This window comes from Platalea leucorodia, assembly GCF_965183815.1.
Source record: "Platalea leucorodia genome assembly, chromosome: 2".
NCBI classification, from domain to species: domain Eukaryota; kingdom Metazoa; phylum Chordata; class Aves; order Pelecaniformes; family Threskiornithidae; genus Platalea; species Platalea leucorodia.
This window is the reverse complement of record NC_138824.1, coordinates 33,952,783-33,977,395: the sequence shown is the minus strand read 5'-3', so window position 1 is coordinate 33,977,395 and position 24,613 is coordinate 33,952,783. Positions and strand designations below refer to the sequence as shown.

Below are 24,613 nucleotides of genomic sequence, written 5' to 3'. Positions count from 1 at the left end.
GATCATAAATTTGCACTTAGCAGCCAATGCAGGAAAAAAATAAAGTAAATAGAGAGTGGCAGGAACGGAAGATCTCTAGTGGTGGCATGGATGGGCACAGGTGGCGATGGAAGAAAAGACATACGTCAAATGGCGTTCTACTGTAAAACAAAATAGTGTATTTTACTTCTGGTGAGCTACTTAATCCTCTGGCTCTGCAGAGATTACTCACAAGCCCTGATACGGAACATTAACTTGTGTTTACTAACACCAGCAGCCCACAGAAATCCTTAGGATGATCTCATTCTTCAGGGAAGACAGAATTGACCATATCTTTGGGGGAAGTAAACACTAGAAGAGTTTACAGTTTACTTAAGTGCTAGTATGAAAGTCGCATCAATCAAAAAAAAATTGTAGAAGGAACCAAAATGAAAGAACAAATGACATCCTAAATCCAGTTTCTAACTTTTTCATCTGTGGCTCCCTCCCTTCTTCTACTTTGTTGTTATTCAGCCCTAATATTTTAAGGAAATATTTCAGGGGATTTGCAATGTATTATAGAAGCTAAATATACAGCCAAATATTAATTCCATTGGCTTGATGACATAAGTGAATGCAAAACTCCTGTACTTGCTTAGGCTATTACATTCAGCCATGTATAGAAGAATGATTTTGCCAGGGTGAGTACAGATAAATGTTATTTTCCTTTCAGAATCATAAGCTATGCAATTAGATGTCATTAATTGCTGTTCTTCAGAAACCTAACATGACCTAAACACAGTAAAGAATGGCTAAAAATAATTTGTGTCCTTATGGGTTTTTTTCTTCTTAAATTTCCACTTTGTAATGAATTATGTAAATGTAAAGACACTGAAATATAGAATAATAAAAATATGCTAAGTCTGAAATACTTCTGAACAATACGGTATGCAGATTTTCCTAAATGTAAAATATGTCTGGCACTCAAAACATTAGACTGTAGAATTTCACTCCCACAGGAAAGGAACTAAAAACTGTAATTCACATTCACTTATTAATATTAGCATCTTAATATTAACTAGGCTCTAACAAAGACATGAATATCAAAACCTCCTAATTTCATCACATTTGGCACCCAAGATGAAAATAGTTCTGACACAAAGAAGCAAGACTGTGGGAATTTAGAAGCAAGTGAGAAAAGCTGTCTGACATACTGTCATCCTACTCAACTGAACTGATTTGTCTTCTCCTGATTGTAAAAGAAAAATATGAAAAGCTCGCTAATGTCTTTCCGAAGAACATATTTTTATCAAGCAAGCCATCCTCACAAGCTCTCCCTAAAAAATAAAAAAAGGAAAAAAAAAAAAGATCTGCTACTGAAACTCAGCAACTCTTCTGACAGTACCACTCAATTCATAGTAGGACTTCTGAGAATTCTTTTCATTTTTTTGTTGTTTACTATCTCACATCACTGCCTTTTATTTATTTTTTGCTACTGGTGCATTGTTTACCGTAAAGGCAGCTTCTTCTGAGGTCTATAAACTTACTCGAACATACTAGTTTGTGACAGTTACTATTTCTTTGACAGCAATGCCTCCTTTCCAAGGAAGAACTGACATGCAGCAGGAGAAATTTCCATCAACCACAGAGACTGTTCAGTCCATTCTGTCCCTGTCAATTTTCAAGATTTACCCAAATTCTATTAAATAATTGAATTAAAAAAATTAATCCAAAAAGAGAGGAGAGGAACTGCACCGGATAGCTATTTTGTTGTTTAGAATAGAATTTTCCTCTACACAAATCCAATCAATGAGTTCAGCACTTCTTCTTCCACTCATGGGAGACAGAAACTTTCTCCTATGCTCTTTTCAAATTAAAATTTAGAGTTGTTTGGAAGAGCTGAATACCTCTATCAACAGACCTTGAAACAAGGTAGGATGGGAGGCAAAGATGGAAAGAAAGTAAATCTCCAGGCATTCTGGGTATCCCGTGGTGAGACACAGGAGCTGAAACTAGCCAGGAGGAAAAATTAAGTAACAAAGGAGAACGATGTTCCTCTTCTCCTGAAATTTGTGTTAGTTCATCTGGAGGACTACCTGGCTGAAAGATGCTTCTTTAGGGAAAGGAAATCAATGCATGAAATTCTTCATTAAAAAGGTTAATGCTGTCTATATGACACATCTGCAAATACTCATTTTGACACTTGTCCTCCCCAGAACACTGAAACGTAACCACCAAAACAGAATTTGATCCATTGTATAATTTACTCATTATCATCTAACTTAAGAAAAGGAAAAGGTATTCTAATGCTTCAGACTTGAGTCCCCAAGGAGGCTTATGCCCAAATGCAGGACACAGTGTCAGGACCTCAGTTAACATTACAGACACCCACATTCACTGGAACTACCCCATCTTGAGAAGTGCTGAAGAACACTGTCCTGGCTTTTGTATGTACTTACACTGAGGCTGAAAGGGTAAGAAAGTATCTATGGAAGGCAACCTTGTGTTTTAAGGGTTGGTGCTCATGGTAACAAGCTTAGATAAACCATTCAGGTTTGGCCTTCCTCTTATTTTCCAAATGGGACTTTATGGTAGTTGAAAAGAAAAATCAGAGACACAGAATATATGCTCTAGTAATTGTTGTTCTTCATTTCTGTAGGATATCTATCTATCTAAATACCTATGTACATAGATATATATAGCTTCTCAATTACATTTCAATCAGACATGAATATATCCATCTGCTGTGACCTAATTTTAAGAGTATTTGAAAAATAATTAGGCCAAGGGCCATTTGAAGCTGTTAATTGGTTAGCTAATCCACTCATGGATTATCCTGATGAAGAGTAGGCGATCTTAACACAAAGAAGCTGCATGACTTTGACATTTACAAATGAATTTCTTTAGCTAACCTATCATGCAGTCATTGCATTGCATGATCTGACCAGTATATTTAGGAAATTCTGAAATATCTGAAAAGCCAATCAGCTGTCTCATTTCTCTGTTAAAATGACACTGTAAAGCCTTTTTGACTTATCTGTATGCACTGATAATTAAATCCCCATATTTTTTTTCTGCTAGGCCATTATAGCTACTCAGCAGGACATATATTTGTTTAAAATCCAAGAAATTATTTGGAGTAAGAAGGTACTCATTACTCAGTATGACTGCGGGTGGCAGAACACAGGCTAAAAGGAATTATATGTTTAATTCAGGTTATATGCTTAAATCAAGTTACAGAATTACTTATATGTGATCCATCTTTCAAAACAAGATGCAAAGTTTTCACATAACTTGTTATAACAACATAAGAAATTCACTCACCCTAATTGCAAAATCCATACATGAAGAAACATGACACCCTACAGCTCCCCTTATTGTGTATAAGAATACATTTCACCGAGTAAACAGCGAGAAACTGTTACTTCAGCTTTAGAGGAAAATGAAACAACGGGGTCTTCTAACCTAAGCTATTTCTCCACAACAGCCACACAGCACGATATTCAAGCTGAATTTGATTGCTACAAAAAGACAAATGAAGTAGCTCTCTAACACCTGGAATCTGACAATAGCAGAGCTAGTCAGCCAGCTTATGAAAAGCTAACATTGGAAACAGAGACCATTAGCTTGCATGAACTCTTGGAAGCTTTGCATTGCAGCTCTGTATTGATTGAAAATGTATTTAAGAAAAGGGGAAAAGAAACATAACAAGAGTAAAAAACCATAAAGACACCTATTATATGCTAGCCGATACATTCAGCGCTTCACAACATAAATCTTCATAACAAAAATATGTCATCTTAGTATTTATTTCCAAATCTGAGCTGCGTAAAGAATAAAACACACACTATAAGGCTACTGTACAACATTAAAAGAAATTATTCTAGACATATACATTCAGGACTCAAAATCATCATGAAAAATTGCCTAGCCTTTTTTTTGTGCCTGCCAACATACAAAATACACAACAGACACACATCTTCGCTGTGTTCAATGGATTCCTCTAATAAACCAGTGCAGCTTAAGAGCACTTGCTTCAACAACAGTCCACTACAGAGATAGCTTTTCTGGGTTGTTCATTTTTAAAAACAGACTTGCAGAGCTATATCAGCATTTAAATTGTTTTACACGGTCCTATATTCTTTCAAGAGAAGATAACCAAATGTAATTCTGATAACAAGTACACTATAATTCTACAGTATCAGGTGTTCATCTGTGTCTTGGGCAAAGGAAGTTATTCCTCCTGAAACAACTTTTTTAATTAGAATTTAAAAAAATCTGAAGTCAATAAAGCTGAAAGGGTAGTTTTACATGATCTCAATAGGGGAAACAGGTGATTAGATTTTATACTGATTACGTGTGCTGAAGAAGAGGGAAAGAAAATTAACATCTAAAGATTAATGAACAGTTTGTAGTAAGTGTTGCTTGTAGGGACACCATAAACTCATTTTCCTACCCCAAACTTCTCCATTAATTTGATTGTTAAAGATCACAGCAAAATTACGTTTATTGTGAAAAGGATAACATATGTAAACTCAGTTAATTTTTGGAAGAAAAGATCATCAGATTACTGTAATTTATTAGCGAACTAGAAAAGGCACAACACAAAATGTAGCAGATTTTTAAAATGAAGCATGTATCACACTTTCCAATCATCAGTCACTAGAACACAGTAACTTTGACAGGCAGACGCAATACCATAGGTAAAGTCTTTGAAAGGAAATGTAACGATAGGAAAACAGAATAAGATAGTGCAGTATCTTCTAAAATATCAGATTATCAGAAAACAAATAGAATTTCTATAGCAGTCAGTATTCTGTTCACAGTGATGAAATATCAAATTTACAACAAAGCCAAATTGCTTTAGCATATATGTCAATGCCTAGAAAAGTGGAAAACAAATTATCTCAACTTGTAAGAAAAGATATCACACGGAGAACTTAATATGTCTAATTTAACGGCACAAACCCTTTTATTTAAAAGCTAAAGAAGAAAACTTCCTACATTCTCTATTTTCATGAAAAGGCATCAAACCATATTTATAAGTAGTTTTACCTTTTTCAACCTTACAGAGAACAACTCTCGTACACCAAAAAACACTCCCTCTTTTTGGTACATGACTTTATGAAGATTTGTATTCTCTTTTTCTGACAATAAACTAATTTCCTAGAAGATTATTTTCTTGATACACAGAAAGAGAACACTTGAACAGAACTAATCATTTCATACCTCCTGCGGATTCACTGAGGCTCTGAGCAGCAGAAAATCCATTCATAAGCCATCAATAAATTATTGATGCAGATTACACTGCAGTCTCTACTCATCAAAAGCTTCTATTTCTGTAAGCGATGGCGATGTTCTTACACAACTAAATAACTGCAGATCTACACACTGAAGACGTCAGAGTTGAGGTTGACTAGTTTTACTTATCGTGACTTCAGTGGCCACATCTGTAGTAGCTCAGGGGGGATCCTCTTCTCCCACTAGCTGAGAGTAACCAAGTTCCCATTGCAATGGAAAGGATCAATACTTTTCATTCCTGAACATTTTGAATTGCATAGAGGAACGCCTGTGACAGACACTCTGCGGAGGAGATGGGGGGCTGCAATTTTTGCATTTCCTACAGCTCATCTATGGCTGAGATAGCATGAAGCCAGAAAACATCTCAGAGAAATTTCTGCTTAACAGCTGCTCATTATTTACACTCACATCGTAACGATAAATAGATGTTCTAGAGGTTATCAAACTTAATCTCATTACACAAAATGTTCTTATTTTTCTTGTTCTGAAAACAATGATGAGTCTGAAGCTGTTTCTTAATTCCCTCAACTTTAACTACGGTTCCATACCCACACATTTGGGCATCAGCTAAGGACAGTGCAAATGGACTCCCCACATGGAGCAACCACTGCCGGATTATCTGATTTTATGAAGATAATATAAACTAATTTTTAACTATTTTAATTTTTTTTTTTTCCTACTGAACAAGTTTGATTTAGCAAGACATAATACTACAACATACTTAAAATAAGAGCTAGCTGGGGTCATCCAGCCGCTACCTTGCAGAAACTGTTGGTAAATCACAGAATTATGGAGTGGTTGAGGTTGGAAGGGGCCTCTGGAGGTCATCTGGTCCAACCCCCCTGCTCAAGCAGGGCCACCTAGAGCCAAGGTGCCCAGGACCATGTCCAGACAGCTTTTGACTATCTCAAAAATCAAGGAGCGTAATGTATACCAAACTTTAAAGAAAAGGTACTGACACAGGAAAATGAAAATTGTGCCTTCCTGAACCAAGGAAATGTGCTGCCTGGAACACAGATGTTCTTTCCACAATTAATTTTTCTTAAAGGGACTACCAAGACAGAGAGGCTTTTGTTTGCTATCAGAGCAATTACAAGCACAACTCATGATGGCAGATAATAATTTCAGAGGGTTCCTGTTGCCACATGCTCTTTTTGACTATATTGACTATCCAAATGCCTTTAGCATGTAAAACCTAGCGCTTCATTTATACTAGCAGAAACTACTATAAAAAGTGAGTCACTGAATTTTACATCTTCCTAGTCAGAACCTAAGCTTTTAGGAAACTTTCTATTAGAAGTCTCTCCACAATCCAAAAAAAAAAAAAAAAAACAAAAACAAGCCATAAATCAAGGTTGCATTGGAAACAAAAGGATAAATACTGTAGTTCTGTAATACAGTCTACACAAAAATAGCAACTTCAAGGAGAAGAAATCACTGTCATTAAAATTTAAAAAGCAGCTTGACAGTATGACTCAATTCCAAATAGATGCAAACCTAAATGTTTAAATGACAGGTAAAGGACATTTTACTCCAGCAAAACCATTCTTTGTGTGCAATTAGTTACTAATTTGATGATAAGAGAAGTAAAATTAATCTTTTTTTCTTTGATCACATCAAAGGAGCCAACAGTCTAAAGTCCATGATACTTTCTTCTGACGTTTTCATGCAGGAGAGATGGGAGCTTATATTTATCTATGACTCTCATCAGTGCTAAGAAGGATTTTATAGTCTTAACAGGGCACATGTTCTTGCCTGGGTCTTCACTAAAGCTTTAGATTTTTTTTCTTCCTTTTGTGGAATCTTCTTGGTCCAAGAGATTTCATAATTTAAAGCAAGATATTATCAGTTTCCATGAAAATCTTTTTCCTGATTCAATGAAATTTGTTTTACAGACCCACAATTTAGTCTACCAAATTTAACTTCAGATTTTTGTGTAGAACCACTGGCAGTTCCTTTCCACATCACTCACATGAGAGATGGCAAAAGTAGTATCAGCAAGGTTCATAAAATGATGAGGCTTTCCAGGGTTCACGCATTTAGGAGCAACACAGATACTTGACTCTGTGTTACATTTATTTGGAGGACATCAAAGTTTCTAAGAAAGTCAGCTGGTATGTGTTTTATTTCTATACAGATCTCTCACAGATTTTCACCTTTCTAGTAGCATGATGAATGCACGCTCAAGGTGAAAGCAATAAAACCTTAAAGTTTAATATTAGGCAAGGTAATGCTGCTGTTTATTCTGTAACATGTAGCCACTGCCCTGGGTGCACAAAATGGAGACAACCATCCCAGAAGGGTAAACAAAATTTATGATTTCTCTCCTGAAACTTACTCTTGTAGGAAAGGAGTGTCTGGGAAATCCAGGTAGATGAAAGTTCTTCCTTAACACGGAAAAGCAGCAAGATGCTTGATAAGAGCAGTCCTAGAGAGAGGTTGTGCAAAGCCTATGCCAAATTACCCATTTCAGAAAGAGCCCAATAACCCCACAATTAATGTGATGAGGATGCTGGGTTGCATCAAAAGGGGCATCACCAGCAGAGACAAAGAAGTCATTATCCAACTCTACTGGGCGCTGGTCAGGCCACACCTGGAATACTGTGTACAGTTCGGGTCCCTGTTATACAAAAACATGTGGACAGGCTGGAGGGGGTCCAGAGAAGGGCCACCAAGATGACCAAGGGTCTGGGAAGCCTGCCACATGAGGACAGGCTGAGAGAGCTGGGTTTGTTCAGCCTTGAGAAAAGGAGGCTTAGAAGTGATCTCATCACCATGTACCAGTACTTCAAGGGGAGCTACAAAGAAGATGGAGACTCCCTTTTTACAAGGAGTCACATGGTGAGGACAAGGGGTAACGGGTATAAGCTACTCCGAGGGAAATTCCGACTGGACACGAGAGGTAAATTTTTCACAATGAGAACAGTCAGTCATTGGAATAATGCCCCCAGGGAAGTGGTTGACTCCGCTACGCTGAACACGTTTAAGACTCTGCTGGACATGGTGCTGGGCCATCTCATCTAGATTGTGCTAGAAAGGTTGGACCAGATGATCCTTGAGGTCCCTTCCAACCTGGTGTTCTATGATTCTATTCTATGAAAAAGGATTTATAACCTCCATAAGAAACTGAAACCTTAAGGTCAGGCTGACTCTTCCCATGTGAATCAGTGGTAGAGTGAGTAAATACAGATGTCAGAAAGGATGCTTAAGGAAAAGTACTCTCTTTTTTGTGTCTTCTATCTCCTCTCATCATCTTGAAGTATAAGACATAAAATGTGAGATTTTAAAATTACTCCTGCTAATAGCTCATTGCCTCTAAGGCAAATATTCCCTGCTTGAATGTCATTGAACATATGTAGTGTTAGATCAGCAGAACTCCTTATACTGTTTCATCAAGACAGTAAGAAAAAAAAACCCCACAAAACAAACAGACAAAACCTCCCCCCAAACAAACAACAAAAATCACCAAAGAAAAACCCCCATCATAACCAAACAATCAACAACCAAAACCAAACCAGATTTAATGGCATCTTTAGTTCTTTTGTGTTCCTGCTTGTTTACAAAAGGGGTGAAGTATTCTTCAAAAAAAGACACCTACTTGAGTTACATTGCATAACAAACTGTACTACACTATATCACAGTCTTTTTCCCCCCTATTTACCTCACAAGCTATTGAAAGTAAACGTTTCTGGAATACCTTCATGATTTTGGCACTTCAATACCATTTAAAAAAACAGGTTTTGAAAAATGGCAATTGCATTCATAGATCAGAGTACTTCTGAAATTCAGTCTAATTATTTTTGTCTGTTATTTATTCACTACTTTTATTTCTTACATAACACTACATTTTAGTAAAGATCTTTACTGTATTAATTTTAAAGCTTTTACAGTTTTTTCCACTCCAGCAGTTTCTTCTCCAGCTACATCTTCATTATAGCCACCAATAAGGATATTTTATAGCTAAGGATATACCTCTCTGCTCCAGAACAGATACTATTCGGTTGCAACACCCATTCCATATTGGCATTATTATATATACATGTACATTACTTGTTTTATAGCTAATTATATAAAGTGACAGTTGATATGGGCAAATTAAGAACTCATGATGTCACTGTCAGCCATTTTCTGACAGATTCACTACCTCACTAGAAACTCAGAGCCTCAGGATATGCAGCTGACAAGTGCACACTCATTTCCAGAGAGACTAGTTGAAGTGGAACTGGAGAGTCTGCAACCCAAATTCCAAGGACTAATGAGGTACCATCTGTCAGACACATTTCTGAAAGGGCAGAGAATGTCCACCTTCATCTGACACTGAATTGCCTCCACATTTTTCATGAAGTAAGCATTAATATTATTCCTTTCCGTTATAAGGTAATCAACTAAAATGCACGCTTTGAATGTTCAATTTCTTGAGATCTGTAATTCAGGTATATGAGCACCATCAAAAGTATGGTTTTTAGAAATACTTGGCAGTTGGCAGGCCTAACGGTACCGATGGTAGCTAGCTAGGAAAACTGCAACATCCAGGGCTATCAAAGATGAAGGGCACATTCTAGCATATTTCCCAATAAAATACATCTATGCCATAAGCTACTGACTGTATTTCTCCCCACAAAATATCTAAAAGCTTAGTAGCGAACTGTTTTGGGTTTTTTTGTAAACTTGCTCTTATTTTGTTTTGCAATCCAAAAGTGTGCACTAATGATACCGTAATCCTTGTTTAAAAGCCCTATAAAGTTTACCAAGGTATTAGATAGACTGAGTTCTTCACAAAGTATTTCAAAATACTACCCAGGAAATAGAAATTTCTGATTTTTCTATATTCAGGAATTATTTTTATAGAACTGCATCATTTTTGTAGAACTGGTCATCATTTTCTACTTCAATCTCTCTCTAAAAGCCTGTCACCATAAATAGTACTTTACAGAGCCTACAGAAGTTTGTCTTGACTAGACAAAAAAGGGACTTTTTTCTTCCTAATGATGCATCAACTAGCATGCTGTAACTAATACATTCTACAGCGCTGTCATCACCCCACACATCATGCTTATACAACGTTCTCCTGAGCTATCTGAATTTATGTTCAAATACTGTTCTGCTTGACCACACCTCACTGGAGAACAACTTTTCAGAGACACACAGAAAGACAGAAATACTGTAGTATTTTGTGAAATGGGATTTGCAAAAATGATAGTGTATTTTATCCTGAAGGAGCAGGTGGCTGCTCCAAGCAGGGAAGACGGCAGGAAAGTTAACACGAAGCTGAAAGCAGCAGGTCACAAAAGCAGTATTTTGCAAAGAAGTGATGGATGTCTAGGAGAGGTAGGATAAATGAAAACAGCAACAGAAAAGTCATGAGATAGAGCTATCCAAGTATCAGGAATGCAAGTACAAGACATTTGAAGACAAAAAGCTAGGGGAGAAAGTGAGACCGAAAGTATTACAGACTGTGTTGTTAAAGGGCAAAATATCAAAGATATGTACATTTTTATTAGCACTATTTAAAAAACAGTGATTATGGAAAGAGACAGGGTGATGAAGCTAGGAATTTGAAGACAGAGATGTAAAGATTAGGAATGAAGCTGAAAAAGGATGCAGTTCAATTGAAACAGTCTTCTAGACATATTCAGTCTTTATTTCAACTTATAGATTTAAAGTTCATGTCATAAAAAGCAGGCAGATAATTTGATATTATTTCAGCTTTTGAACTGTTTTCAATTGGTTTGTTGTCTTGAAGTCTGTTTTTTAGCTTGCATGTGAAAAAAAAATATAATTTTCTAATCCAAATGTTTATAGGTGAGAAAGAAATACATGTGCTTAGCAGGAGTGCCAAAGGAAAAAACCAAAAAGCCTTTACTATGTAAAATGTTTTTTGGCTAATGAGTGATATATTCAAACAAGCACCTTTGAACTTTTTCCCCCTCACACAGTACCTCATGTTTAGGGAAATCTCTCCAGAAATGACAGCAAAATATTACTCTCTTCTTGAGCATGGTTTAATATCAGTATGCTTTGACTTCTACTTCCTCTTATACTGAGCAATGTGATTGCATTAGATTCTTGTATCTCCTCCTCAACCTGTCACCTTGCGTGCCACCTACCATAATGGGTCTTTGTTCAAACAGTAAGAACAAATTAAACTTCAGAAACAGGAGTTTTAAAACATGGGAAATCAGATTATAAACACAAAGTATGGAAACGTAACACATTCTTACCTATGCAGCTGTAAATACTCTCTGGGCCTGTTTAAAAGGTGAAGGAATCTGTCAACGATTTTGTTTTTCCCAACACCCTGCAGTAAATGAATATAATATTAAGACATAATATAGATGTACACATTTAAGAATTGTAAACAAAGAAAAGGTAACTTTCCAAAACTGTTAAAATACTCTCCCTATTCCTTTATAGGCAAATACAATTTCAATCCACATCAAAGAATTCTGAACACAATTTAATGATATATATTTTATTTTACACACACACACACATATATATGTGTATATACATATATTTGCAAAATACTCATCTGTCTTACTAGGAGGAAAAACCAGAAATATGATTGTGTCCCTAGCGTTATGTCACACATGCCGATGCATCCTTTTAACTAACACCAGTTTTTTCCAGCACTTTTATTTCACAAAGGTATTGAGAGAATGTGAATGCTAGGAAGTTGGCTCGCACTTAATAGGAAAAGGCAATTCTTGGTGGTCATAGGAAACATCCTGCAACTGTCATGTGGAATTAGAGCATTGCCTTGGTAGTATTCGCCAATCCCATTCCACTGGAGTTACCAAAAAAGGTCCAGATGGAATCAGAATTGGGCTGGAGATCAAACTGATCTCTAAGTCTCCTATTGCAGGATGTCTGCATTAGCAAGCTGTGCAGAATGATGACAGTGGGTTTATAAAGTCAATCAGGTGTTGCTAACACCCTGGTATGTCCTGTACAAGCTGTTCAGCAGCTGGTACTTCAGCCCAGGCCTAGCCTGGTCCCATGGAAGGAATTAGCACAGGGCATTAATGAGGTGTGCTGCTGGAGAACATCCTCCACTTTAGTCTCATCCTAAGAGAATCCAGGCCATATGTCCCTTGACACGTATCAAACTGCAGTAACGAGATTCCTTTCAAAAGTACATTCCTGATCAGGTCTAAAATGCTAATGTAGATGCAGATCAAGATGACAGTTCAGATGCAGAAATTCTTATCCCTCCTGCAAGGACGTGGCTGCAGACTTGGGAGCTCAGAATGACAGTGAGACTGCCAAGGGTTGCAAAGGAAAAAGAAAAAGAAATAGTAGAAAGAAAAGTTCAATTGTAACCCAGTCAAAAGCTGTTTGATAAGACACTGTCCCTCTGCTGAGATTCTCACTCTGACTGCATGAATGCATGTAGCAGTCCACACCAGTGTAAAGCAAAGCAGATAAATATAACCCACAGAAAGATTAAAGAGATTAGATTAAACCAACTTGAGACCCACTAATCTGTTTCACTTGGCACTGAAACAGAATAGGAGTATTCAGAGCTGCAAGTTATGACATTTATGACTGTAAGTTCTAGCTGAAAGATGGTAACTGCCAGCTGCAGAACTGCAAACTGTTTAAGTTTCTCAAAATGAGACCACAGTCCCTCATCTGACTACATTTATGAGAATGGAGAATCGTGCACATATGTGTAGTAGTTGAAATCACGGAAGGAGAGTTCTCACCACAAGAGCAGAATCAAAAAAATACCGCAGAGCTGACAAAAATAGAACTACCTAGATTCTACTGCGGACTCGACTCCAACACAGGAAAGCCAACTCAAGTTAGTGCTCTGCCACACGCCCCCTCACAAACCTTCTTCCATCTGATTCTTCAGAAGAATCTACAGCTTTACACACAGGTGTAGTAAGAAGCTGCACCACACTTAGTATCGATCACCAGTCATTTCTGAAAACTGTCACTGGAAACACAGTTCTCCACTGCTTTGAAGCAGGAGATGAAATTGTGCTAATGGATTCTTCCAGGAACTCAAAGAACATACTCATTTGGGGGGAAATATGCAACTTCAGGAATTGCATTAGAAAGATCAAAAGTAACCAGAAACAGGGTAGGAATCCTCTAGTAGCGCACACAGACAGTTTTACTCCCATATGTTTCCTACTACTTGCAGTCAGATACTTGAAATCATAAATGGGTGAATAAACAGGAATACTCCTAATGTCAAGCACAAAACACCCATGCTGAAAGCAGCTTCCTTTACTTTTCCTATGAGAGCTAAAGACGACTGGGCAGATGTCAGCATGCAGTTTTCTGTAACAACCCCAAGCAGATTGCATATCCTTTTCTCTGCAGAGTGGGACTCCAGCCAGCTGTGGCAAGTACAAAGATGAAGAAATAGATCAACATATTGAATCAATGTAAAACATACTTAATATCAAACAAAATGGTTACTGTAATTTTAAAAAAATTGGCTTTCGTGTGCATTAACGGAAAGCACGCGTGGTTTGTATGTTTATGATGGATTCTTAAAATTATGCCTGAAAAGAATATTTTCCCAACTATAAAATAACACCACTAGATTTTTTTCCTCCCTCTCCCGTTCCAACAGAAAGAGGACCAAATAGCTGGTTTTGCATATTTTTCTCCATGCTGTTATCACTCAGAGGACAGAAGCATGGTGGAGGACCACTGTGGAGGAATGGAGAAAGCACAGTTACCAAAGTAACCCAGTGAAGTCAATGGGAGCTGTGCCATGACCACATTTGCCTCTTCTTCATTTGTATTTCTGCATCTCACCAGACTCCCTGCACACCTCCTTTTATTTCATTTTAAGTACACCTCAATTTCAGAATGTGATACATTTTTTAAAACGTGCATGCAGTATTCAAAAGCCAAAAGGCATTCCCAACAGATTTTAGCTATTATAAACACGTTAACGTTGCCCAACTTCTAGACTGAACTGCTTCAGAGAGTACATTATGTGCCTTCATAGAGGCTGTGGTGTACCACATAAAATCCTCGGCTGGCAACAGTAGCTGGAGCAAAGTTCAAGTCAAAGCTCTTTGATTCTATCCCTTCACATTCCTACTTCATGACAAGTTACCACTTCTCTTTGTCTCAGTTCCTCCATTGAGGAGGCACGATATAATAGAAAGGAAGGAAGAGACCAAACCTATTCAGAAGGCTCTTTAGCACCATTAAAAAACTGCAAAAAAGAGCTCGGATGAGTTCCTTCCTTAAGTACTATTCATTGATGTCAGGCCAAGAAAAGTAGGTTTATTCCAAGTTCTTCTGCCCTTCATGGGAGAAAGAATATGCCTGGTAGTCTTCTTCAGGTGAACAAGAAATGTGGAAAATGCTAACCCATTTTGGAAAAAAGCCCTCTGACCTGAGTGACTGGCACCTCAGAAACAAGCAATGACAAAAATGGCAACAAAGTCACCCTTCTTTCCCCTGAGTCTATACCAGTGGCTGAGGATCAAGCTGGATCTTGTGGACACCCACATAGCTAGCATTTAACTCTTCAACTATTTAAGCAGAAAGAATCTGAACTGCCTTTCATATGAACATACTAAAAGACCGAGGTGAACTTGGACCGGATTCAGAACGTAATCTCATGTAATATGCAATTATTGCAGCCTAAGGTAACATTCAGAGGACAAACCAGCTCGCCATTAATGCTTGCTGCATGGTATTTCTATACGCACTATTGCAGTTACTTAATTTAACAGCGTAGTTACTTAATTTAACAGAAATATAAACATATGCTAATTGGAGAGAAAAGAACATCTGTGTTGGTGTTTCAGCTGAACTGAATAAAAATATTTCAGAAAGCAAATATTAGACAATTTTTATTCCATCAGACATACGGGACAACTGAAATAGAAAAATGGGAAGTAAATATCTGCACTAATGAATAACAAAAAGGAAATTATGCAATTAGAAGGCAAAATAATTCCTTAGTTAAAAATTCTCCTAACTGACATTGTAAACACTTGTTACCAAGGATAGAATGACTTAATCTTCTAGCAGTAACTGCAGTTTCAAATATAAACAAGGTTGTTATAGGTCCCAGGAGGCATTTTGCAATTCAGGATGCAGCTCTTAACAGTAGTGGGATAAATTTCTCCCCTGCACAACCCAACTAAAGTCAATAAAGTTATAGTCCAAAAGAACTGGACTGAAGTTTTTGAAATTAATAGTTTGCCTCTTAGAAAAAAACACTATTGGAAAAAAAAAAAATCTAAACCATGCTGACTCATTTTATTTTCTTTTAAATGATTTGCAGGTCATATTGAAGCAGTTAAAGAGGTTGCCGTGTTGTACTCTTCAGTACTGCCCTTCAGCTGAGACACTGCCAATCACACCTTTTCCATTTCAGCACACAGCCATCCTGCATAGCAGAGCACCTGTTTCATTACAAAATAATGAGACAAATTTTGAAACTGGTGAAAAAAACAGTTTATCACTTTAGGAAATTTTATGATTAATTTTAAATTGTATTATTACGGAATGAAAGACAATCTTGACTTGTCATTAAATTTTAGTATACAGAACCCTCATGTCAGAGTTCTCAGTTTGTGACTTCATAGAAAGAGTTATATTGATAGCATCATTTATCACAGAAACTTATGGCTGAACAATGAAAATGAAGAAAATGAAAACACTTTTGCTAATGTATGGTTTCTAACACTAGGCCTGGCACTGAACCACCTTCCAAGCCCACAGCTTGCCTGCTCCTGCCAACAAAACATTCACAAGAATGCATGCATTTTGATTGAGGCTGCTATTTTTACACCAGAGGATATATTTGTGATTTAAAAAAAACCCTACTGTTATCACCAGAGCAACAAGCAGCACCTATACATAACTCTCTCAGACACTCCAGGTGTTATTTAGCTCATCACTCCCTGCTTGGAACAAGTGTGAATAATGCAGTGTAAGAATTGCAGAAGGTGTGTCACCAGGAGACACTAGACATTGCTACCAGAGGACCACTGCAACAGACCCTATCGCTGCTACCTCGCTTGGATGTTAGTAACAAAGGAAAACAGCTGCGCAAAAGCAGTGGTGATTTAAGTCTCACCCCAGCTGCAATCTATATATTTATTGGTCACAATAGTGAATGCTGTGTGGTTTAGGATCTCATTATTTTATTTTGAGCTTATCATCTGGGGCATGCAAAAATTACGATAATGGTAAAATAATAAAATTTCACCATAAGAATAAATAAACTTAATTCCCTAATAGAAGTAATGAATTGAATGCTTTGGATACATCTCTGACTACAGGTCTAGATATGCTTGTAGAGTTTATGTCTTTTTCTGAATTTAAGTACAACCTTCAACCCAGAGCCCTGTTAGACTAAATACAATCTTCGCATTTCCAGCAAGGTAAGACAGCGGTGGCTCAATGGAGAGGAGCATATGAAAAATTTACAATAGAAAGAATCTGTGGGAAGAAACATCTGAAAGAAAAAAGTCAATTAATTGATTCTTTTTTTTAATTCTGGTTCTTCAGTATAACTTGTAAAGGCAGAAAGCAATATGTAAGCAGAGACACATTTAAAGAGCACGCCTATTCTCATATGTGCACATACTGTTATGACTGAAGCAAGTAAAAGAGAAATATTTTCTGAGTTTTCCACAACTGTCACACAGAATTCCCTAGGCAAAAAATATCATAGTATTTGGCCCAATTTAGCTCATTTGGTGCTCAGTTTCTTCATGCTCATAATAATAATAAAAAATTGGTTTAGAATAGTACATTCTTGCCTTGCAGAGGAAGCTGTCCATTTTTACACAAGTTTAAGCAGGAAAACAAAGTCCTTTATTTCTAGAAAAGTTAAAATGCCAAGCATTTGCTATTTCAAATTTTCTGGTGACTGATATTATTACACTCTTGGTATCTACTTAATTCAATTTCACAATGAGATAAGAAGAAGAATATTATCTTAGAAGGAAAGACCTATTCAAGCATGTCCTTTTTAATATCTTTAAGAAAGACTCAATCATTTGTCCTAAATTTTTCAAGAATAAAACAAATTCCTAGTGGGAGCCCAAGAGCTCATTTAAGTTGATCTCTCAGTTAAAGAAAGGCAGCAGAAAGGATGAAATTACATTATTCTATCAGGGAAATAAATTACCAAATGCGCCAAAAGGTCATTACATTTCTAAGCTCTTTTAATATATTTCTGATAGTTGGCTTACTGTGGGCTCACATCAACATTTTTACTAAGTGCTGCCAGAGATCTTGTCATGGTCTTCTTTCAAATTATTTACAGCAATATTTAGCAGATTTATAGAATTCTTCATTCTTATTCTACCTCATATGTCTTTCTTATTTTCCCTTATTGATACATCGCCTAATTAGACTGCAAGCTATTCAGCAACAGGCTGCTTTTATCACCGTGCAAAGTGCTTTCCTTGTACATGAGGAAGTAGAGGGGGAGCAATTTTGAACAAGAAGTACAATCTGAATTTCCATACCATCAAATGAAGGAGGACAAAATTTACATGCTTTCTGTATTTAGCAGTAATTTAATCACTAATTGAATGGCATTTCTGATTATTCTTATTGATTATCAAATTTGTGTTTCTTGTTGAAAAGAGAACATAAGCAACAGGAAAGCCAGAACAAGATGCGGATCTCCAGCATCCATTAAGCCTTAATAATAATTGTTGAAGAGAATAAATATATTATTTGTTATCTTTTTTTTTTTTCTTTTTAAAACACAAAAAAGTAGCTCTTCCTTATTAAGTAATTTACCATAAAAGCAGGATGGATACTGGTAACACAAGTATTTCATTTTCCAGGGTAGACCAGCCAGTACCAAATACTTAGAAATAGCCATAAAGGTTGCCAATGAAAAAACTACAAGACAAAAGACAAACTGGGAATTCTGGAAAGAGAAGAACAAGCAAAAGATAACAAATAGGGAATGGTCCTGATGAACACTGAGGCTGTCCCAAAGTACACCGCATTTCCTCTGTCCACTCTTCAGGACGACTGACAATGTTCCTTATAATTTTGGTAATGTTTATACAATAAGGACAGTAACGTATACTCAGCCACTTCTCATTGCTATGCTCTACACTTTGAAAATTGTGCAGAAACTATAACAAGCAACTTAAGTGTAGAAGGCCAAGCACTGTGTGCTAAAGCTGACAGCTGAGGTACTGTCAAGCAGAGGGGCACATGCTGACTAAAACGCACCTAAGAATATTGGCTGTACGTATTGAAAGTTGAATCAAAATAAAACATATGTATTATTTAAAAGACACAATATGGAATGGATAAGGGCTTTTGAAGCATTAATGAAGAAAGGGTCAGATGACATGCAGTTCTCAAGGCACAGCAGAACTCCTGGACCTGGTACCAGTTGCATCTGTCCTGCTACATAAAATTGCAGTTGTGCCATTTTAGATAACTCATGGCAGATCATGGTAGAAGTGTATTTTAAAGATATTTATGTACTATATTCAAATTCATATTTATAATTATGCCATATTTATACAGTGAATGAAAACAGAGTAACTCTAAAAGCCAAAATGAACACAACTTGTTATCAAATACTTCCTGTACGCTAACTGTGCCCTGAACCAGAAATGTTCAGGATTCACTGCTACAACAAAACCTCTTTAATTTACTAGACCAGCTATCTGAACAGCTCATACTATATATCATGGCAATAGAATAATGCCAAATAAAATATTTCAATTTTCTTCAACATGTGTTTCAGTGTTTTAGAACTTCAGGGCTATAAAATAATTCAGAAGTGACAAAGTTGTGAGCCTTCCCTCTCCAGAAACCCACGAATCCCTTAAAACTACCAATATTTTGCTTGGTATCTTCAAAGACAGCTGATGTTTGTCAAGACTTCACCTATGACCAATAAAGGTGAAAACATCCAACACCTCTCTTTACACAACTTCCAAATGCAACAATTTGGGAAATGTTATCTGTAAAATTTAAAACTGCGAGACAAAATACAAGTGTTTCAGCCACTGCTATTTTTCATGTTTTTCCACATTAAAAAACTCTATTCATTAACATAGCTTCTCTCCTATTTGCCAAAGATAGGAAATTTAAGGAGACAGTAAAAGATACCAAGTAGTGGCCAATCCATGAACTGCACAACGTCCATCAGGAAAAACTTCACAAAAACATAGCCTAAAAATTTTCCTTGGTAGTAAGAATAAATACTCCAGTCTGTCTCTTGAAGCCTGGGAGCAGCTGTAAGAGCTATATGTAATGACTAAATAAACAGTCACTGCAAAGTTTGGAATAAGTAACCTTTACTAAGCAGGACTCTTGCTGTTGCTTGCCTCTTGTTTTGAGAGTAATAAATAGCTGCTTACTCTCAGCTAAGGAAGAAACTGTTTTATAGCTGCTTTGAGAAACTATAGATGGTCACAGACAGTCTCATTCACGCTCAGACTGCAGGCTCATTCAGGAAGCAGTATTAGAAGCCGTATTTAAAGTACTGGCATTTCCTTTAATTGGAAGTTATTTCACAGCTTAAAATTCTTATCTATCCACTGCCTTTCCCAAGGACCCAAAGAAACCTGTTTGCTTATATATGAAATGGAAGAGCATTCCAGTTAGCATCCAAAATAAATCAACAATTAATGTAAACAAATACTTAGACGAAGCCATATTTCATGTAATACATTTATGCTGTGAAATCCTGGGCCATAGAAGCTCCAGGGAACACACATCAATGAAGTGGGTTATAAAGTAGCTTACTTCAGAAGCTGAACACTTCTAAAGATATCTGTCGGTATCTGACACTTGTCTTCATATTCTCCTCGGTTTCATTAAGAAAGCCAGTCCCTAACATCAACCAAGATCATTTCATTCTAATTTACTGAATTTCAAATACTAATCGTCAAAGTTCATATCGTGAAAACAATCTTGGTAAAAGGACTCTCACCAGGCAGCTCTTAACTAAAAAGAATAGACAAAAGAGACTACATTTACAGACTTGGAAATAAAGAGAGATGTCTTAAGCTAACAGGAATTTTGTGTGTGTGCATGTGTTATGAAAACAGAAGAGGCAGAAGAGGAAAACCACATTCAGTCAACCAAGCAAAACCAAATCCAGTCTCTAAAAGAAAGACTACAGGTCAAGCCTTGCACATCAAATCACAGTCGAACAGAGACACTCACTTATATAGTCATCATTTTGATGGACCAAATTATGTTCTAAGGTATACGCCAACTCATTTAAATATCCAGGAAATGACACAAGCATTCAAAGGGATGTTAGTCGTGTATTTTGAAATACCCAGGTTCAGAGTATTTGAATTGTCAGTTACTTACACTGAATTGCCATGATTCACTCATTCACCAACAAGAAGCACAACAGAAAGGAACTCAAAACAGCACTTCGTATCTCCACACAAAAACATTATCGGTTTCTTCCAAATGTGAAACACGGGTACACACTGATATATGTATCAAGCAATCATAAAACCCTACCTTCTTACTACAGACTGAACTGTTAAAGTAACGGAACAGCAAAAAATCCTATTTTTTAATGATTTGCTTTACAAAAAGAGGATGAAAACTAATATCCTTCAATGGGAAGGTATCTGCACATATAGCATGAAAGCATATTGATGTAATATGGTTGCTTTTAAAGTACTTGAACAGGATTCATCGCATGCTGCACACAATTACAGTAATATATTTAAGGAGTTAGCCAAGTGATTTCTAAACGGTTAGTGATCATCCCTGAGAAATGAAGGATGATTGGTGTGGTCCTAAAGACTGCAGAATGGCAAATACAGTGCTCAAACTTAAAAATAGTATTTCAAAAAGAAAAGGCCAGTTGGCCTTTTCTTAGTCACACATAAGAACAGTGGAACAAATTAGTAAAGAGTAAACCTGGAAGTACTCAGAAGTCTGTTAGCAATTGAAAAACAAAGTAGGTATTACTGATTTGCCAAAGAGAAATCACAGCAAATCAATCGATTTTCCAACTTAAAGGTATGGCTGAGCTGATGTCTAGAATCAAAGCAGTATGTTCCAATACTTCAACCCAGTTAAATCTTTTAACACTGTCTTCAATTAGAGTTTCATAAGCTTGGAGAAAATGTGGAACACATTAAATTATTAAAGATGAGTACACCACTGCTGGGAAAATACCTTATACCCTAAAAATCGTACTCGCATAGTCTTCAAAACTTTTTGCCAAATTAGTAGAACATACGAAGCACGTGTCTGGGCCCCGAGTGTACCACCGGGCTCTGCAAGCTCTTCCCCCCCACCCAGGGTTTTACTTGCCTGTGTTGAAGGTCAGCTCTGACACGGTGTTGCTGCCTCGCTGGGGTCCCCTTTGAGCCCCATGGCTTGGGAGCTGTATTTACACTCGGGCCCTTTCCTCGGTTCCTTCCCAGCCTACACTGCGGCGATGCTGTGCCTGGCCCTGTACCTTGCTGATCCCAGCCTGGACCTGCTGACTTGACTTCCCAGCTTGACCTCAGACCTGCCTCGTCACCACGGACCTGTCTGGTAGCCACTGGGCACTTGGCTGACCGTGGCTGCTGTCCCCAGACTTGCTCTTCTTGCTTGGATACTATGGGACTGCGAACCTTGTCATTAAGGACACTGTCCCTGCCTCCATTCCCCTGTGGAGCAGCCCACTCTTGCTGTTCCCTGACAGCAGGTCCTGCAGGCAATCTGTACTATATAACATTTTCAATACCAACTTGGAAGCTGGCATAAAGAGCACTGTTTATGAAATAGGATAAATAGATCTTATTTCATTTATGAAACAGATTAATTTTGATTTATGAATAGATGAAAACTTTTGGGAGAAGCTGGTATCATCCAGCAAACATCTACAGAGGTTTCAAGTACAACATCTTTGTAAACTCAAGCTGTTAACAAGGACTCTAAATAGATGGGACTGTATATAACTGTACACTGTAATTTTAATATATGCACATTAATAACAATTAGCATTTTGTATTCCTTGCCATGTAGGTTAGACCATTAGTGTTTTGTGTTAGACTTTTTCAAAAGGCTATTACAAAACATAAAGAGAAACATCTGCTAGAAAATTATTGTATCCTTGCTAAGGGAAAACTAAACTACAGGGAGATTACTTCATGAGGGAAAAACCAACCTGGTAGCTTGGGAAGTATCACTTTCCTGAACACTTCAAACATACAGAAATAATAACAAAAGTTCCTTTTTTTTTTTTTTCCCAGAGCTAACTGGCAAAGTGTATAATTCTGTTCAAGTCACCTAACAGTTCCAGCAATAGTTTAAGATGGTTCTGAAGAACAAAGACTTTCAAACATACCCAAATGGAGAACATCCGCCCATACCTCACCTTGGGGAGTCTATAAACTGTTAGAAGGTGTCACAAAACAGCAACAACCAACTAAAAGAACACAACGGCCCTCATGATCTCACCAATAAAGTCTCCATCAACAAAGATACTAGCCAAAGAATAAAGCAAATCTGTATCTTTTAGAGAAAACTAGTATTTTCCTATCAATAAATAAGATTTAGATAATACTTACGTGTACACCTCTTCTCTACCACTGGAGATTTTAAAGGAGAGGTTTGACACATAGCCAAGAAGGATAACCAAAGCCATTAACTGAAGATTTTAATGGTAATGATGTTACATATAAATATCAATGTTTTGACTTTTTCCTCTGATAGCAATCTAAAAAACCATTTAAGGCATTTATATTTTCCACAGATATGTGCCCATAAAACCCATGGACACTAACGGGTCAAATACCTCAGTAGTACAAATGAATGCAATTTCAACGAAGCAAAACAGAGATTTAATGTCATTATTAAATAATGAGTTTGTTCCATGCATTGTAAAAGATGTTTAACTCACCTGATTGCCAACTAAAAGAAGATGTTCTCCCAGCAGAAAGTCCTTTAGCATATCTTCCATTACCATCATGTGCTAGAGAAATAAAAACACAATTTTCACCTGTTTTTATACTTCCAAGTTCATGCATTCACCACCGATAGTAGTACAACAGTAACTTTACTTTCAGGATTTGGGGCCAAGATTTTTTGAACTTTATACTTATAGCTATTTATATTTTATAGCAAGAGTCTCTCAGCCAATAATAGCAGAGGCAATCTATCCAGTGACTAAAACAATGAAACAAAAATACTAACTCTCCTTATATATTTCCTCTGCTCCAACTGATTGTGGGTGTCTGATTTCCCTAAATATCACAGAATCATAGAATGGTTTGGGCTGGAAGGGACCTTAAAGACTGTCTAGTTCCAACCCCCCTGCCATGGGCAGGGACACCTTCCACTAGACCAGGTTGCTCAAAGCCCCATCCAACCTGGCCTTGAACACTTCCAGGGATGGGGCAACCACAGCTTCTCTGGGCATCCTGTTCCAGTGCCTCACCACCCTCACAGTGAAGAATTTCTTCCTTATATCTATATTCAGTTTAAAGCCATTACTCCTTGTCGTATCACTACATGCCCTTGTAAAAAGTCCCTCTCCAGCTTTCTTGTAGGCCCCCTTCAGGTACCGAAAGGCTGCTATAATATTTAATTCTCTGTCATCACTCCTAATGCATTTGCTTTTAGCCTAGTTGAATGCTTGTCACCCAGAGTGTAAGAACTTTCATTAATATATGTATGACAATTTTCCAGCAATTGTACTGAAAGCAAAATGTATTCTGGTAGAACTTTACAGAAACCAAAGAGAGGGAATAAAAGGCAGCTGACATGAGTATGTAAAATATACACATTTATTTTATTAAAGATTAAACACCAGGTCTAGCTTAATGACAAATACACTTTTCTATTCTAATCAAACTTTATTTTCAGGGAAAACAAAGACAGGAAAATGCAAGCTCAAGTCTAAAGTGTTTATTATGCGTCTTACAACTTCCAAGTTAGACTGCCTAATTGAAGCCAAAGTGCTTGAGATGTATTTTACATATATCCAATATCATAAAAGGTAACACACACTGTACATCATTTAACCTTATCACGGTCCTCACAAATAATTTGTTTAAAAGGATTGAAAGGATTTAAAGATAATGTGGCAATGCAGACTACTTTACTCGCAATAAAGTTGTGTATGTTTCTCCACTGTATCTAGTAAAAATAGGTCATCTGTAAGTAGGTCAGAGAACCTACTTAGAGAAATGAACGCTTGCCTTTAGATAAACATATATATTTTTTTCACATTATCATCTCATCTCTAGTACTTGATAAAAAAAAAAAAAACAGTACTTTGCCTGTAATTTCTGAGCATAGAAATGCTCAGTTTTTAACTGTGTGCAAGATGCTTTAGGCTTCCAAATCTCTCTAGAACTGAGGCTGGGGGTGGGGGAAGAAACTCTTGTAAACACAGCTT

General features: G+C 37.0%; 1 protein-coding gene across 3 annotated transcripts in view; it reads right to left on the bottom strand.

The window, feature by feature from the left end:
• The window catches only part of VWA8 (von Willebrand factor A domain containing 8), a gene marked incomplete at its 5' end in the record, with an annotated part of 195,231 nt that overhangs the window by 91,217 nt on the left and 79,401 nt on the right, over positions 1 to 24,613 (bottom strand). For all 3 annotated transcript variants that reach the window (XM_082333521.1, XM_082333519.1, XM_082333520.1), the window contains 2 exons: positions 11,481 to 11,557; positions 23,114 to 23,185. In XM_082333521.1, coding sequence (XP_082189647.1) covers positions 11,481 to 11,557; positions 23,114 to 23,185 — 149 coding nt within the window. The remainder of the gene's footprint in view (positions 1 to 11,480; positions 11,558 to 23,113; positions 23,186 to 24,613) is intronic.